Genomic DNA, 19,176 nt, shown 5'->3' with positions numbered 1-19,176 from the left:
TACGTCCAACGTGTGTTTTGTACTTGTGTCAATTTAACCCTGGACTCCAGATTAAAATTGCATTTACAATGCAACAGTGGTTTACAGTGGCAATTAACTATTTTTCACTGACTCCGATTCCAATCTGCAATCCAAGTCTTTGCGAATAGTTAGTTTATCACTGTAGTCCACAGTCTGATCTAAATGTGGTCTGAGTGACTGAAATCTCACTTCATTTCTCCAATTTCCTAAAAGTGACAATTCTCAGACCTCTACTCTGAACCTTGAAGCATTTTACTTTTATTACGCGTAACTTCAAATGTGTTTTTCTACACTTTACCATTCTGACCACCATATGTTTCAATTTGACTATTGGAGTCGATGCAATGGTTTGATGGAGATAAAGTTAAATATCAATGCTTTCATCAAATTATGTCAACCCGACCTCCTCACAGAAATGTTACATCATCTTGCGACTGCACCCAGTGCCAATGGGCATCATATTCAATGTGCATTTTATTTTTACAGCCCTCATAATCAAGTTTCCCATTTTTCTGTATCTTCAGTTTCCCACCATCTTTGGATTGTTTATCATGGGAGAACTTGTTTTCGACATTACAATCCGCAACAAAGTTCCCTTGTTTCTCTAGAAAGCCGTTCCCAATATTGGTCTGTTGGCAAAGTATCTCGTTGGGATATATTTCCTTCTCTGTTGTGGTAAAAGGGCCATTTTTACTCGATGGTGTTGAGGACAAAGGATCTATGGTAGTCTGACAGTACTCATCCATATCATCTGCCAGAGTGTCCAAAAAACTTCCAATAGAAATCCCATCCAATTTATCATTTGGATCCTGGAGGCTGTTCCAGCTACCTCTCCTTGAGGTCTCCTGGCTCTCCACAAGGCTGTACATACTGCTCGTGAGACTGCTACATCTACTGGCAAGGGTGCCCTTTTCTTCCAAAATCCACTTCACTGCCTCAATCCCTTCATTGATGGACATCAGCTGGTGCATTATCTTGATATCAATTGCCCTTAGATATGCCTGGAGGTAAAAAAAAAAGACATGTCATTGAAAAATCACTGAAGCCTCATATTTTACTGCCCAAAAAAAAATATTTGTTAAATAGTTTTTGATCTTGATGGTTAGGTATATTTAAATTAAAAATCATTTTAATTTCCATTCATGTGGATTCAGTGCAAGGGCAAGTACAATGAAGTGCAAATGCTTTACCCTTAATCTCATAGTATTATTTAAATCAAGTAATTTAATTTTGTATGTCATTCGAAAGATGTTATCTGCTATATTTCAACTCAAGAGAATTTAGCATTCAACCTAAACATATTTTAAAAATTTCCTTCCCCTTTTTCTGCATCAGCTCATTCATTATTGGGCCTTCTTAGTCATATGAGCACTACTTCATATGACTCTTCTGTGACCCCTTATTTGTTGTTTTACCTGCTGGAACCCATCATTTCTCCATGAAAACCTTTTTCTGATATAAGCCACTGGGAACTCTTTATCCTATTTCCTTCCTTCCAGTGAGGAAAGCAATTTGCCATTGCTCATTGCCTCGTGCCCAATCCCAGCGTCACCCACCCACTCAATTATCATAGCCAAGACCAGAATATCAGTGAGGGGTTCTTAGCTCTGGAGCCACAATCATTATTGTGTTGCCTTGCTTAGGAAATAAATCTGTTCTTCAACCAAGTACCTTTATATCTCTGGTAATAATGAAGAAGGAAATATAAAAGGAAGTTCCACAGAGCCTCCGTTTACCACAGAGGTTACTACAGCCCACAGAGTTAACAGCATTAATTCAGGTTTACAACTTTATCTACATTTTAAATTAGGGCTCAAACCATTAATTTGCCATTGATCTGACAGCAGCTATAATTACTATGGGGAGATGATTACCAGCCCAGGAGACCAGGTAATGTACAGAATCTATAAGCTGCTGTTCAAATGACGGCACACTTATTTTTAAATAGGACAATGCAGGAATGCTTTAATTAAGTGCTCATAAGTAAGTTTTTGCCTGGGTTCCTTTAGAAGACATCCATAAACCAATTTTTGTTCAAAAATTGAGCATCGTTTTAACACCTCAATTTCCACATTCAGGATAATTTAAAAAAAACATGAATTAACATTCTCAAGCTGTGTTTTGAACTCGCTTTCTGCATTGGTAGTTCAAAATTCCAGATTACCATTCCTGTATTAAAACCCCTCCCTCATCATACAACCATTGAACTCTAGAATGGAACTAGGCGTCTCACAAATAATGATATCAAATATTTAATAACCATTTCCCTACTGCTAGTAACTGCTCTATAAAGTCATCCATTATCATAAATTTCTGACGATGGTGTGAGTGAGTCATTGAAATGAATACATTATCCTCAATCTCTGACGGTGGTATTAGGGAGTCATTGAAATGGATACCTTTTACACACCAAGTTGGTGATACCAACAAAGTGTGGGTGGGCAACTGTGTAAATTGTTCAGGCTGTTAGGCTATCTCTGATATAATTCAGTCTTGTTGCCATGTCAGTTCACCACGTAGTTCTTCACTTCTTCATGCCACTGATAGCGGTAATTGTTTGGGTATCACCAGACTATAAAGCACTACTTCATATGACTCTTCCGTGATCCCTTATTTGTTGTTTTACCTGCTGGCACCCATCATTTCTCCATGAAAACCTTTTTCAAGAAGTAAATATATGCTCTTCATCCGCACAACATTTCTAGTCCATTAGAAGAAAGACTGATTATTATGGCCTCACTGCAGATCCAAAAATTGAATTGAGTAATCTTGTCCTGTGATCCAGTACAAAGTCAATTTTCCAGCTGTTCCCACATCCCGTCCACCCATCACACACTGGGATCACTGATCTGCATTGGCTCCCCATCGTCATCCCTTCATCTTGAAATTCTCAGCCACATTTTCAAATTCCTCCATGACCTTGACACACTCTCTCTCTCTCTCTCTCTCTCTCTCTCTCGATTTTTAACCACCTCCGTCCGGGTCTACAATGCTAGATCACCCAGTTCTGTCACCTTCAGCATTTCTAAATGTAATCATTATTGAGAACCACCCCTTCAGCTGCCACAATACAAAAAATTAGAATTTTATCCCTAAACCACTCCCCTCTTTCTCTCCCTGTCTTAAAACCTAGTTCCCTGACCAATATTTTGTCCTTCAGCCCAAATATGCCCTAATAACAAGTTTTGTTTGATAGCATGCCCATTAATTGACTTGAGATAAAACGTTTTATAAAACCATCAGCTTACATTGGTTACATTACATTATATTACACTGAGGTATTGATCTGAAAATTGATGAGGTTTTTTGCAGACCTGCAGGTGCAATGTAGTGGAGAGTCAAGAAGAGTAAGAAAGATGCTGGGGAATGAGCTCAAATGGTAGAGTGCTTGCTTAGCGTGTGAGAAGTAGCAGGATCGATGCCTGCATTCTCCACTGCTCTATTGGATGCCAGCACCAACTGCCTGTTGTCATGCTGCTTGGTCTCTTGCTTGACACATGGGCGTGTCAAGCTGCAGGAAGGAGAAGGAACAGCAAATCTTGTCAGCTTTTGCAGCAGTCAAGAAATGTTGGTCTGTGTGATTCGAAAGAAGAGAAGCTTTTCACTGTACCTCGGTACACGTGACAATAAACTAAACTAAACTAAACTGATATCAATATGTGTAGTCCTGGTTAAGACATCTCTGCTTCAGATCGTTTGAAACTGGGAATAATTGCTGCTGCAATTGGTATGGGAGGTAGCTCCACCAAGTGGCAAATGCCTCCTTAAATGAAGAGGTGCAGTGGTCATAAAGCCTAAATTGGAATTGCTTCAACAGCGATCTTGTTAAACAAATTTGAGAAAAATCAGAATGGAAGTAGAAAGCACATTTGTAAACACAGATAAAGTTATTCTAATGGTGGAGAAGATACAATCTGATGAAAAAGTACAAGAAGCCCAATACAAATGCAATAATAAAGATGGACACAACATGCTGGAGTAACTCAGCGGGTCTGGCAGCATCTCTGGAGAAAAAGGATGGGTGACGTTTTGGGTCGGGACCCCTTAAAGCTTTAATATATGCTCAATTTTATGAGAAAGTAGTGCAAACAATCTGAGGGTTAGAGGTGAATGAGCATTTCATAAAAGCACTTGATACTATTTCTACGGGAAAATTCTCTCTTCACTTTATAAGTAACAGCTAAACACATCCCTACTACTCTTCTCTCTGAGGAACTCCTCACATTTCCCCAATACGTGGCATCAAATGCTCAGACAATTTCTAGTTCCCTGACATCTTACATCTTCTGGAGTTTGAATCATTTGACCTTGGGTGACTTTAACTGTTGTAGCAGCTCATAATGGCAATTTGGAGAAGGTGTTTTTTTATAGAAATTCTGTTTCCCATCATAAGACTTCACATTGCTGAAAGTACCACAGAACGACCAAGTGCATCTCTCATCTCCTTTCAATAAAACAATTGCTACTGTTACGATTCAGTCTGATGGTAAACTCAATAGCTTACTTGGAACACCAAGCAGTTTATGCAAGAGATAAGATTTATTGGTTCACACTATTGTTGCGACAAATGATGTCCTGACATTTTTAACATGGAAATCCCAGACACACAATAACGTGTGCTAGAGAATAAAGATTTGAAACATCAAGGCAATTAGAGGGAAATAAACTGTACAATTATAATCAACTGTATTAATATACAAAACCGTATCTGTCTTTTCTGGAAAACACTGATAAGTACATGAGATAAAGCTGGATATTTCCTCTCTGGTAAGACGGTGCAGTTTATTCTCACAGAAGAAGCTCCAGAAAAGATAGAACATTTTTAACAGCCCTACATTAATAGCATTGCATCATTAGTGTCACTTCCTAACCAAAAGGAAAGGGGGAGGGGGGAGGAAAGCTAGAGCGGTTTTACATTAAAATTGTGCAATTTAGAAGTTGCTGGAGACGACTGGAAATACTCCCAGACATCCAATGGAAAGTAATTCCAGAGTATAGACAAGATAAGGATCAGTTAAGGAGCTAAGAAGTACAATGTTGTTCTTTGTTCAAGGTAAAACAATAAATTCTACTAAAATGTCATCACCTTGAAATGTTAACTCTTGATTCTCTCTCCACAGTTACTGCCGTAAATCTTGAACAGCCATCCCATTTGTTTTAATATGGAAACAAACTTACCTTGCTCCTTCTTGTAATGCATCATTCAAGACCCTAAGTCCAAGGTTAAAACAGCAGAATCAATTCTGATTACTTCAGAGCTCCAATTAAACACAATTGCAGTTGTGCATATTGTGGGAGTATAACAAAAATAACTGCTCTATGCCTTCTGCAATTGAATTATCTAACCTAGTTTCCATCATACATGGATAGTCCAATAAAAATAAATTTATCCCTGCTGTTCCTAAGAATTGCACCAGATAATGAATATTTCTCATGCCTGTGTTTGGCCCATTTCCTTCAAACCCTTTCCTATCCACTCCTCTGGCATTCATATCAAGCACTGACACTGCCCAAAACGGGACCCATTCATCTCTAACAATGTGCATTAATAAAGTTAGCTCAGGTGAAATTGGAAGCAAAAAATGAAAAAAGGGAAAAAAAAGGAGTAGAAACAGATGCAGTAATTTCACCTTTAAAAATACAAACAGCAAACATTGGTAATACTTAAAATATTATAAAAGCTTTGGCTGGATGAATGTGTATGTGTGCAGCATAGCCCCGAAGATAGGACAGATTGCTGGTGCCTGTGGTCGGAACCAACCACTAGACCTGGATGTGGTTTATTAGCTGCAAGTGTCTGCGGCCAAGACTGAACCAGGGAGATGATCCTAGCCGCATACTGTGGAAAAGAGTGGATTTTTTAAAGCGAGACCATACAATTTTGTGGATTTGTTCATGCACCTGTTATTCCTATCTTTAACTCACCCTTTGTTTTGATTAATTTTAATCTAAAGAATTTGCTTCTAACATCAGGCCGAACCAACGTGTTACCAGAAAAACCAGAACTGCAAATCTGGCCATTTATTTTCAGCAAAACAAAAACAATGATCTGTCAGATTTTTTTTTGTTTAAAGCTCACCATTAGTCAACGCCGATGATTTTTATTTCATCAGACCTCTGTTGAAAGCCGTGCAGGGAAAGTGCCCCCAACATGACCACAAGCGCCAGCGATCGCCTGCACCCGGAGGCGAACCCCAGGATTTGGGGCAAGCTGGTGCCTCAAATCCCAGTGGATCTGGTCACACATTAAAACGTGCAGTATGCCGAACAGAATGATCACCTATTCCTCGACCCTATCCTGCATGGATAGGGTAGGTTTAGATGGATATGGGCCAAAAGCAGGCAGGTGGGACTAGTGTCGATGGGGTATGTTGGTCGGCGTGGGCAAGTTGGGCCGAAGGTCCTGTTTCCACGCTGTATGACTCTATGACTCAAAATAGTTTAAAATATAAAGCGATTCCCCCACCACTCACCACTCCCAAAACAAAATCACTACATTGCTTGCAAGTTATCGACCAGTTCTCTCCGGTCCACTGGGCGTTACGATGACTGTTTAGGCTCGACTGCTTGGGCGCCACCTGCTTTGGATTGGGTGCGTTTAGCTTTTGGTTTGGTTTGGTTTGGTTTGGCTTGGCTTGGCTTGCTCCGGCAACCCGCAGGAACCTCCTGTCATGGAAGCATTCATTATAAGTGTGTTATCCCTGGGTCCCAACCCCCCCGACTGTGCGAATCCAACAAGCCGGGTGAAGGGACACAGCTGATGGGACAGTCACTCCCCTCTGACAAGTGGGGGGTTACAGTCGGGGCAGCCCCGGGGCTTGAAGAGCGGACGGTCCGAGCGACAGTGGGGTGGGTGTGGGCAGGATAACAACCGGATCAGCGATCGTGCAACTCCCTCCTCCCCGCCTCACCATTTCCAGCCTCAGCACTCGGATCTTCTCCGCCAGCCCCTGAGACTGGCGTCTGTCCGGAGCGGACACCGGCTCGATGCTGCTCCCGGGGCCAGCAGAATCCGCCTTGTCCCCGGGCGCCGGAGCCGAGTCCTCCCGCAGCCAGCGCAGCAAAGCGTCGGGCGTCTTCCGTCCCACCTTGTGCTCCAGATCCTTCAGCTCGGGCAGCGCCTCGCTCGCACTCTCCTCCATGGCAGAGCAAGCGATCGCCGGTGGGTGTCTAAACGGTGCGAGTTCAAGCCAGCTCAGGGGGCTGCCCGCCTCATTCCCTTCTGCCCGCCCGCACCTCCTCACTTCCACCTGCAGTAATGAATGAATGAATGAGACAGTGCGGCTAAAGCGGCAACGCCACAGCCTCCGCCCCTCTCTACCGTACTGCACCTAAACACACCACTCCCGGCAACCAACCATGCCCGTCACCCGGCAGCAGGCCCTTGAACCTCCCGCCCGCCCCTCCCCGCCCCTCCCCTCCCCTCCCCGCCCCGCCCCGCCCCGCCCCGCCCCTCCCCTCCCCTCCCCTCTACCACTCTCATAAGTGCCGGCTTTCACACCTAGAGGACACCAGGAACTGCAGATGCAGGAAATCGAAGGTAGACAAAAATGCTGGAGAAACTCAGCGGGTGAGGCAGCATCTATGGAGCGAAGGAAATAGGCAACGTTTCGGGTCGAAATCCTTCTGCAGATGCTGGTTTATATCAAATATACCATGAAGATAGGCACAAAAAGCTGGAGTAACTCAGCGAGACAGGCATCATCTCTGAAGAGAAGGAATGGGCGACGTTTCAGGTCAAACCCCTTCTTCAATCGTCTTCATTCCTTCTCTCCAGAGATGCTGCCTGGCCCGCTGAGTTACTCCAGCTTTTTGTGTCTATCTGAGGAATTGTTACTTTGTCTCCTGGACAATATTCACCTTTCAATCCATATCAAAAATGTTTCTCATGGTGCTTTTTTGTGGGACAATATGCCAGCTGTGACTACACATCAAAGCAACTTTATTCCCCTGAAGTATTCATCACATACTGCTTTTATTAAGGAGGTATAAAGTTAACTCGAACAATCTCGATTATTTAGAACATGGAATCCCAACCACTAATTAAATCTTTCCAGGTATTGGGTATTGAGAGTAGAAGGCTATTGAGATAAGACTGCATTTTAGGAATTGTGTAGAACTGAGTGTCACATCAAATAGCTGTAATGGGTTACACTGAAACTTCCCAGGGTTTGGGGATCAAGAACTAGAGGGCTTAGGTTTAAGGTGAGAGGGGAAAGATTTAGTCAAAATTGTGGGGCAACTCTTTCCACACAGCAGATGATGGTTATATGCAACAAGTAGTTGAGATGCACAATAATAATAATAATTAAAATACATTTGTTTCAAGAGGCATGGGTCAAACATGGGCAAATCGGACCAGATTAGATGGGCATTTGGTCGGCATGGACAATTTGGGGCAAAGAGTTTGTTTCAATGCTAGATGGCTCTATGGAGCGAGGTATGGTTCATGATGCAGGAATCATTGAGAGATGTGCTAATTAGAATTGTCATTGTTTCTATTTAATTCCTTCAATTTAAAATTGTGGATTTGGTAAGATGTTTACATTTTGTTTTAAATTAAAGCAATTATTTGGTTAAATAAGCTGAACGGAAGAACTTTAATGTTTCTGCAGGTCTGATTTCCTTTATGATGTGAAGAGTTATTGTAATGCATTGGAAGATGACAATTATTTGGAATGAAATGGAAGTTCAATGTTTTCTCAAGCTTGATGTACATTACAGTCTGCAATAAATGTCAAACATTTTAAAGAATTGGACAGCCATTTTCTGCAGATTTAATATGGCTCATATAAGATCAATGTTTCTCTAGAATGACTAATCATGGTAAAAAAACTCATGTACACACCCTAATTACTCCACTTACTGAAGAAAGAGAAACTGAAAAAAAATTAGCTAAGAGTAGTAAAAATCAGCATTGGAGAGATTAATAGAAATGAAATATAATAAAACCCTTCGACTTAATCAACTGCATGCTAGGGGGTTTGAAGTAACTGTGGAAATAATGGGCGCTCTGGGTGTCATCTTCGACAATTTTATAGATTCTTTAAGCCCCACTATTTTTCAGATTTTAAGATGCCCATTGCCTCATCCTTCCCATCAACCTGTCAGTCCCTTTAAACCTCCATACCCCACCAGGAAGGTCTCAAGGCCCTCTGGTTCTGCGCTAATGCTCTCCTCTGCCTGACAGAATTTGTCCTTACCCTCAACTAGTTCTCTTATGAAATGTACATTGGCACTGTCCCCCAACTGTTTATCTGCTGCATCGACAACTGCATTGGGGTTGCCTCCTGCACAACTTCATCACTAACTTCCAACCTGTCCTCAAATTCCCCTGGACTATCTCTGACACCTCTCTTCCCTTTCCTGATGTCCCTGTCTCTATCACAGGGGACGGACTATCAACTGACATCTACTATAAGCCTACCAACTCCTAGTTATCTGAACCACACTTCCTCCCACTCTGCCTCCTGCAAATACACTATCTTCTTCTCTCAATTCGACTGCCTCTGCCGCATCTGCTCCTAAGATGAGGCTTTAAATTCTAGACATCCACGATATGCTTTAGTAAACATGGTTTCCCTCCCGCTCCCTATTAAATCTTTTCCCTCTTTATACACCTCTAAAAGTTCATCCCTCATCCTCTTGCACTCCAAAGAATAGTTCCAGCCTACTCAACCTCTCCCTATAGCTCAGACCCTCTAGTCCTGGAAACATCCTTGTAAATCTGTACCCTTTCCAGCTTGACAACATCTTGACAACATATTTCCTATAACATGGTGCCCAGAACTGAATTGAATTGATTGAATTGAATTGAATACCTTTATTGTCATTCAGACCTTACGGTCTGAACGAAATTTCGTGCCTGCAGTCATACATACAATCATACAATAATAAGCAACAATAAACACAAATTAACACCACCACAGTGTATCCTCCAAGCACCTCCTCACTGTGGTGGAGGCAAAAATCTTAGGGTTACTGTCTCTTCCCTCCTCTTCTCCCTCTGCGCTGAGGCGATTCCCCACCGGGCGATGGCACAACAGTCCCGCGGCTCACCGAACCCCGCAAACGGGCCGGTTCAAACACCCGGGGGTGGTCGAAGCTGCCGCCCTCCAGACCAGCATACGCAGCCGCTGGCCCGCGGCTGAACCCCGGACTCAGGTCACCGCCTCAGAACGCCGTCCCAGCCACCGGAGCACCGTTCCAGCCCCGAGCCGGATCGCCCTCACGTGAGTACCGCTCTCCCTCGGGCTGGGCCACTCCGACGGGAGTGCCGTTCTCCCTCGGGCTGGGCCACTCCGACGGGAGTGCCGTTCTCCCTCGGGCTGGGCCACTCCGACGGGAGTGCCGCTCCTCCCTCGGGCTGGGCCACGCCGACGGGAGTGCCGTTCTCCCTCGGGCTGGGCCACTCCGACGGGAGTGCCGTTCCACCCTCGGGCTGGGCCACTCCGACGGGAGTGCCGTTCTCCCTCGGGCTGGGCCACTCCGACGGGAGTGCCGTTCCACCCTCGGGCTGGGCCACTCGACGGGAGTGCCGCTCCTCCCTCGGGCTGAGCCACTCCGACGGGCCACAGCCCCTCATGGGAAAGTCTCTCAGCCTCTCGCCAGGCCGCTCTCACGAGAGCGCAGTTCCAGCCCCGGGCTGAGCCACCCTCACGGGAGCTCAGGGCGAGTCCTGTCAGCTGCCTCCAGAGTCCCGAGGTCGCCAGCTCCGCCATTAGGCCTCAGTGTAGACGGAGGCAGAGAAGGGGGATACGACAAAAAGGTCGTATTCCCCCTAAGGGAGAGACAGCAAACCCCGTTTCACCCCCCACCCCACATAAACACGACCTAAAAACCAAAAACGTAACTAGACAAAACGAAAAAATACAACACAAAAAAGTAAAAGACAAACGGACTGCAGCCGTTCCCGGCAGTGTGAACTGAACACAATACTGAAATAAAGATGTTCATTAATGATTACACCATGTGCAGTGCTATTTAGACAACACCATTGAATTGCAGACCAAGCAGTAATTGCATGCAAAGGATATACAACAAAATTCTAAACATGACTATTTTGATTTACATGACATTGCTGTGTCCCAAACATTATGGTGCCCTGAAATGGCACCTGAAATGTATAAACACTGCTATAATTCCTACATGGTGAAACCAAAATGTATAAAAATGGCCTTTATTAAAATCTAACAATGTGCACTTTAACCACATGTTTTTTTCTATTACAAATCTCAAATTGTGGAGTACAGAGCCATATAAATAAATGATGTGTCTTTGTACAAAACATTATGGAGGGCACTGTAAGTCGTTGGCAGTAACAAAACACTCTTGCTTTGAATTACATCACAGGTTAAATAATCCTGAAGATTGATTAAATTTACAGTGGTTGACTGAGTATTTATATATAAATATACACCATTTATGAAATAGGTAATTGATATAATTATGTGGGGATTGCTACTTAATATGGATTTGTTGCTTTTCAGAGGAAATCGATGTTGGAAATATTGACTGTATACATACATACTTTAAATATTATGTGCACCTGATGGTGTGACCTTTGATACATTGTTGTATTAACCACTACTGTTGGTTGAGTGTAATCTGCTTTCATTAATGGATATTTGGTGGGGTGAGAGATTGCAACCTTCACGTAGTCCACCCTGTTTCGCCTAATGCAATCAACCCAATGTGCACAATCAATTAGATCAAATAGAACAAGTTGACCTCCAACTTTAGGCTGTGCACGCTATACGCAAGAAGAAAAAGAACGGATATTTGCTTTAAAGCTGCATCCAACCCACTTGCTTTTATTAAACTGCAGCGTTGAAGAATGTATGATCAGCAGCTGTGTGGGAGAGTTTGGGTTGCAAATGGAATGATGAATAATCAAGGTCAGAGTTGAGATGTGGTGGTGGGTGTGAAATGTTGAAATAGTTCCTTTTGAAGAATTTTAAACACAGGCCTTTGTGGCCAGCTGCTGCTAGGACTGTAAAATGGCGCGGAAATGACACCTCTTGATTATGGAGGCAGTGGGCTGTTCTGTACATTCTGTACTACCTGGGGCATTGTGCTTATGTACAGGGATAGTCTTGCTGAGCTGTCTGCAAAAAATGTATTTCACTGTACCTGGTCCACATAACAATAAAGAAATCACTCAACCATTGAACCATTCACCACCATAAAAAGGTACAGGTAGGAGGTTTCAAATGCAGTACATCACAGCATTGAATCTTTTCAAATTAATCCCCTTTAAGCATTGCCATTGCACACCTCACTGTCTGTGTAAGGACTGTTTCTGCATATGTGCCTATTGCTATCCATAGCCATGCGCATTCCTAATGGTGATGTTACTAAGAAAGATTTAGAGGGATATGGGCCAGATGTGGGCATATGGGGTGGGCTTAAATGGAGCTAGCTTAAATGGAGCATCTTTGTTGGCACAGGCAAGTAGGGCTGAAGGGTCTGTTTCCATACTGTATGACTATATGATAGTCTTCAATCATTTATTGCATGCCATGGAAGTGCCGTGGTTGGCTTAGTGTCCCTGTGCAATACATTAGGGCACCTTATGTAGAGAAGGCCTGCAAACAAGCTCACAAGCTTCATAAAGGTAACAGTATGTTGTGCGATGTGATAGAATGTCTAGACTTTAGACTTGAGAGATACTGCATGGAAACAGACCATTCGGCCCATCGAGTCCGTGCCAGAGATCCCCTGTACACTAGCACTATCCTACATACCCGAGATATTTTAAAATTGCAGAAGCCAATTAACCTACAAATCTGTACACCTTTGGAGTGTGGGAGGAAACTGGAGAAACCCATGTGATCCCAGAGAAACTGTACAAACTCTGTACAGACAGACAGGATTGAACCCGGGGTTTCTGGCACCGTAAGGCAACAACTCTACCACTGTGCCACTGTGCTGTCCTGGCTTTCTAGCCTACTGGGGCTGCCCTGGAAGATGCAGATCCTCTTCAGGCCACTCATGCAGAGGCAGATGTTCACAGTGCCTGGAGGGCCCTGCCCTGTCATATACTGAATGGAGCTCATCTGACCAGATCTCAGGATGGCCCTGGACACCTGACTTGCACAGGTCCCCTTTTTGGGAGTTACTAACCGAGCACTGCTGGCGTCCCTCCATCCATAACCCCTGTAGGAACAAACCCCTCGTCACGACTATCAACATTAATGAGCCTTGATTACTTCTTACCATTCCAAAGCCCTCAACTACTGACATTACCACCTGATTCCCAAGCCTACTTACTCCACACTACCTAACCTACTTCCTGACTTCCGAGCCCACTGCCCACATCCAGCCCCAGATAAGCCTTTTCCCCAACCCTACCATCCTACCCCCACATCCACCAACGTACCAAGCCCCTGATTAGTGATCCAGTCCCTGGCTGCTAACACCTTCCCTGCTCCCTCTCTCTCAACCCATCAATTGGCATCAATAAGCCCTTGCCCTCTACACTACTCTCCCCTGAGATCTACAGGCCTAGCGAGGTCCCATCCTTACCTTCTGCATTGCAGAGATGTGGATAACGTCCTTGAGTGTGTGAGGCCTATTCGATGGCACACTGCACGAGCCACCAAATCAGCTCACACTGGGTTACCGGTCAATCCACTGACAGGCCAGGCTCTGACCAATTTCTCAATGTGTTATACTTCTCTATTATTTAATAACATTTCTGCAATATAATTACCTGATACGATACGATACGATAAAACTTTATTCATCCTTGGAGGGAAATTGGTCTGCTGACAGTCACAACACACAAGGTACACAAAAAGTTGAAATTAAAAGTGATATAAAAAAGAAAAAGGCAAGCGACTGTTGGCTGGCTGCCGTGTGCACAGCGCCTTCACCAGAACAAACAAACCAACAAACAAACAAACACAGAGTTATCCCCTGGGCAGAGGATTCTAAACTAAAGTGCCCCCCCTCCCCCACAACAGGTCCCTCTTTGTACTCCCACCGTCCCCCATGCCGGGTCCCCATTGTCTTCCCCGCACCCCCTCATCGACTGCGAGGCCCCAACGCCGCCGAGGCTCCCGCCGCCACTGCCGAGGCTCCCATCGCCACCACCTCTGAGGCTCCTTCGGCCCAGACAGGCCTCGTCACCCGACTTCACCGCAGTCCCCTGGGAGATCTGTGGGGCGAGTCTGGCCTACCGGGGCACGTTCCGGTCGTCGGTCATCAGTGGCGCGGTTGTTTGGCAGGTGAATCGGGCCTGCGCAGCTTCCCGGGACACTCCCGTTTTGGGTGATAGTTCACCCAATACATTTACGCAGTCAGGCCGAGTAGTACAGAAAAAATCATCAAGCAAAATGCAGAAAACTGCACATTTACTGGGAACTGGGTGGTCCTGAGCTGACAGCTTAGAAATACTGGACATATTTTTTTGTTTTAAACTGCTCGAATGTCCCTGAGATGGGGTACAGCCGAAAGCTTTCCTGCTGTATTACAGTCATCTAGGTTTACCATGGAGATTTGTGTCAAATGACAGGAAACGGATGGATTTAGGGACTGATATAGGCTTAGAATTGTTTGGGCTTCCTCTGACAGGATTAGTATTTTTAAAACTTTGTATTTACATTTTCTCACTTTTGAAGACTCTGGCTGCTGTGCAAGGCATTATTCCAGATATTCCACTATTTTGTTATAAAATGACTTTGGCATGGAAAATCGTCCAAGGCAGGAGCAGCATTTTAAACTGGAGACAATTCACTGCTTTAATACCTTCACAGCTATATATCATTGTTTTGCTCCGCAAAAATAATTCACCTCTGCTTCCTTTCTTTTGCCTTCAGTTTAATGACAGCCTAGTTTTTGATGCAGATAATCACCCAGCATCTAATGCAGTGGAACAACTGCCATAGTATCAATTTGAAAACTGACACCAATAGCGCAATTATTAATAGGATTTTAAAAGTATTTCTCCACATTATATTTTTTATTGTTTCATGTTTTATTATAAAAGATTGAACCATTTGCACTATCAGACAACTCCCATGTAATCCCCTCTGATTCGCCTACGGCAGGAGCCAACTAGCCTACAATAGGCCACCCTACTGCTACGCCTCTGAGCCTCCTTGTCTGAAAGGACTGTAGGTTAAACTACCTGAACTGAATATAGAGAGCCCAGGGTCACTGAGTCCCACTGGAAGATTGGGTTATTTCTCAGGTCAGATGGATGATATTTCCATATTATTTTTATACAAAGCCATCAGTTTCCATTGGTTTGTTTCAGCCCAACAACAACTCATGGCTGAGTATAAACAAGTTAATTATTCAGCCTCTATTGATCCGATACATTGATCGGTGTTCTGGGATGTGGTGTAAATGTCTTTACAATTTCAACTAGAACGTAATGTACTTTGGTGTGGTGTAGTCCCTGGGTTCTTTAATGTGAGTGAGAAACTAGACAGACTTCGAGCTCAGGAGCTCAATACAAAATGATCATCTCTACCACAAGGGGCTCTAGTTTGATATAAAAACTGACAAGGCTGGAGATAGTTAGCCAATTAGGCAGCATCTGTAGAGAGAGTTAAACAGAGCTAACGCTTCAGATCAATTGAGCTTTCATCAGAAGGTAATCATCCTGGAGCATAACCTTGATTATTCCCTCCACAGATGCTGCCTGACCTGCTGAGTATTTCCAGTATTTCCTGTTGTTAGATTATCGTTATTTCCATTTTCTCACCTTTACCTCCCCAGATTGGTTTGGCAAGTCTCTACAAAAACTGGCCACTACCCAAAGAGCAGTTGATCCAAGACACTTAACATTGGAGCAAGCTTAAAGATAATCGCCGTGTAACACAATACCAAATGCACTCTGTAATATATTTTAAATGACTATCGGTTATTTCTGTCAAATCACATTTACAGCTTTGACAAGAACAAGGAGCCACCCTCCTTCCACTCACTCCCCACCACATAAGATCTTCGCAGTAGAGATGGAATAAAACAATCAGGCCCAGCTAAAATTCAAGACCATTCTGTCTTACAGAAATATGTAAACCAGAAGGCCTGGGAATTGTCTTACAGAAATATGTAAACCAGAAGGCCTGGGATTTGTCCTGGCTATTCTGATTACTAAGGTCACTCCTTATATTCAATTACTGTTATCTGCAGTTCAATGGGTAGCATTCTTGTTTTTGAGTCTCTCTCTCTTCTATTTCTCTCTGCTGCACCAGAGTATCTTCCAACACTTGAAACCACCACCTTGTGACTCAGAGGCAGAAATGTTACCAAATAACACCAAAGCATCAAGGCTTCAACTGAAGCTAAACTGAAGCAGGTGCAGAGATGAGCAACATTGAGAAGGGAAGTCAGAAGCTGAGCACTCTTGGGATTACCTGAATGACATTGGAACAGTAACAACAATTTGCCTTAAATTGCAATCCCAAAGGGAAGAGGGGGCGAATGCTGAGGTTGAAAACCCTCAGGTTCAGCCTGAAACAGGTACCCGTGCGGGAACCTGTTATGGTGTTTGTATGGGCGCTGGCACATGGTACATGGACATGCAGGGAATGTAGGGGTATGGATTGTATGCAGGCAAATGAGATTAGTTTATGTTGGCATCATGTTTAGCACAGACAGTGTGAGGCAAAGGGCCTGATCCTGTGCTGTACTTTTCTATGTTCAATCTTACTTTTTGGAGATGTTTGATTCAGAAGCAGCAGTGCCACCATTACCTCAATCAACACTTGTCAAAATGTTCAAAATCCCAACTATAATGCAGGTACTATCGCAACATTTAAGAAACATTTAGACAGGAATTTGGATAGGATTGTTTTAGAGGGATATAGGCCAAACGCAGGCAGGTGGGACTAGGGCAGATGGGACAGACATGTTGGTCGGTGTGGGGAAGCTGGGCCGAAGGGCCTTTTTCCACGCTCTATGACTATGACTACATTAAAATAGAATTTAATTTACCTGATGTTGGGGCATATCACCTAAGTGCCAGCATATTTCTAACTTAAAGATAGCAGCTGGCACATTATTCTACTGCCTGTACTTCAAAAATCTAAGCTGTGCAGTTTGGTGTACACATTTTATTGGAGTTCTTCAGTAATTTTTCACCAAGGCATTTATTGCCTGATGACTAGTTTGTGCTTATAATCTCTTTCCTTTTTTGCAACAAAATGTCATCCTCATTGACGTCTGGCTATGGGACGAGTAGGGTTTTTACCACAGCTTATTGCTCAGGGCAGCAAATTTGACTAAAACCAAAGTCCAAATGGACAATTTTTTTTCCTATTAAGATGATGAAAATGTTCAATTCTGTTGCCAGGTTGAGAAGCCACTGATCTCACGCTGATTTAATGGAGCTGATTGCTGGGAGGTTGCATGTGGATGGCAATTCAGTAACTTCCAATATACTCCACAGCCTGTACTTTATAAAATAGACTGCCTTAAAATGAATATTGTTGGCTGTAAGTCACCGCTAGCCTACTGGAGGCTGATTAAATGATGCATCATCCCTGCTGTATCATAGCTTTACATGAGGTTGATAAATGCTAAAAGAAGGAATTAATTTACGTGTTATTCTGCTTGCCTCTAATGCAATAGTTATAATATACTACTGGGAAAGGGATACAGAAACTTCAATGTAAATGGTCATATATCTTTTTTTTTTTTTTCTTTTTTTTTTAAATTTATTTATATAGCACATTTTTAGTCAACTTGCATTGACCCCAAAGTGCTTCACATAATTACATCCACACACACAGGCAAAGGTGGGTGAAGTGTCTTGCCCAAGGACACACACAGGCAAAGGTGGGTGAAGTGTCTTGCCCAAGGACACAACGACAGTATGCACTCCAAGCGTGATTCGAACCAGCTACCTTCCGGTTGCCAGCCGAACACTTAGCCCATTGTGCCATCTGTCGTCCCATCTTCTTTGATTAGGACCACTGTTATGTATCACATGGAATAGACTGGGCCCTATTCCCCACCCCACCCCACGTTGGCGAGGGAGGAAGTACATGGAGGGAGGGAGGGAGGGAGGGATGAGGGAGGAAGAGGAGCGGAGGGGAGGGCGGCGAGGAGGGAGGGCGGGCGTGACTGGGAGAGGGGAGAGAGGATGAGAGAGAGAGAGCAGAGAGAGAGTCGAGAGAGACGAGAGAGCAGAGAGAGAGAGAGAGAGGCAGAGAGAGAGAGAGAGGAAGAGAGATAGAGAGAGAGAGATGAAAGGAGAAAGAGAAGAAAGATAGAAAGCGAAAGCGCAAAGAGAAAGAAAAGAGAAAGATATGAAAAGAGAAAGAGAAATGAGAAAGAGAAATGAGAAAGAGAAATAGATAGAGAAAGAAGCGTGACTAGAACGCTCACGAGAAAGCGAAAGCTACCTAGACCTCTCCTCTCTCCCTTCTTCTCTACTCTCCCCTCTTCTCTGCATCTGCTCTGCAACTGCTCTCCCCTCTGCTCTCCTCTGCGCTCCCTTTTTTCTCCACTCTCCCCTATTTCTGCTCTCTTCCCTCCTCTCCTCTCATCTCTCCCCTCTCTCTCCTCTCCCCTCTTCCCTCGCCACCCACTCTTCTCTTTCATCTGGTTAACCACATTTACTCATTTATTCACACAATGTTGTTGCTGTTGTTCATTTTATTTTCCCCAAGGAAAGTTTGACAAGGGATCAGTTAGAGTATTTATAGGTATTTTACATACATTGTATTTTATCAGATTCAAAATAGGCTAATTGTACATTCAGAAATAGTCTATCAAAATGTTGATTAAAATAAAAATTAGATCCTGTAAATAATTGCATCTTTGGATATTTTTGGTACTGTTAACTGTGCATGCCACCTTACAAGATACAGGTTTGCCTTCAACAATACAATGCTGACCTCCAGTGAGCTGTTCAGGAAGGAACTGATTTCTTCCACAAGATGGCACCCTTGATCAAATATTTACTTTCAGAAAGCAAGTGTTTCTACACACTTCACTGTCGATTATCCAGTTGAGGAAGGGACCGCCTCAATGGGTTGAGCAGAGTCTTGTAACCACAGCAACAGCCTGTCCGTGGTGATCAGGGTGTCCATGTCTGTCTGCAGTGCCACAAGTCTACAGCAAGTGATCTACCTGAAGATCATGCGGTTAGACAAGACTGAGGCAGGGGCATGTCGCCAACTCTACCCTCAGGCC

The 19,176-nt window shown here is 43.7% G+C and overlaps 1 protein-coding gene across 1 annotated transcript; it reads right to left on the bottom strand.

Moving 5' to 3' along the window:
- Positions 1 to 309: 309 nt before the first annotated feature.
- lurap1 (leucine rich adaptor protein 1) lies at positions 310 to 7,367 on the bottom strand. Its single transcript, XM_033028648.1, has 2 exons — positions 6,933 to 7,367; positions 310 to 1,022 (listed from the first exon to the last, which is right to left on the bottom strand). Exons 1-2 carry the CDS (start codon positions 7,161 to 7,163, stop codon positions 429 to 431), a joined length of 825 nt encoding a protein of 274 aa, XP_032884539.1. The 5' UTR covers positions 7,164 to 7,367; the 3' UTR covers positions 310 to 428.
- Between the last annotated feature and the right edge of the window lie 11,809 nt (positions 7,368 to 19,176).

The sequence above is a fragment of the Amblyraja radiata genome, chromosome 10 (genome assembly GCF_010909765.2).
Source record: "Amblyraja radiata isolate CabotCenter1 chromosome 10, sAmbRad1.1.pri, whole genome shotgun sequence".
In the NCBI taxonomy this organism is placed as follows: Eukaryota; Metazoa; Chordata; class Chondrichthyes; order Rajiformes; family Rajidae; genus Amblyraja; species Amblyraja radiata.
This window is presented reverse-complemented; position numbering and strand designations above follow the sequence as displayed.

Bases quoted from the DNA above. Each gene is read 5' to 3' on its own strand.
- lurap1 (XM_033028648.1), bottom strand. From the start codon at position 7,163: ATGGAGGAGAGTGCGAGCGAGGCGCTGCCCGAGCTGAAGGATCTGGAG. The intron at 1,023-6,932 runs GTGAGGCGGGGA...TTTTACCTCCAG, and splicing joins GAGTGCTGAGGCTGGAAATG to GCATATCTAAGGGCAATTGA.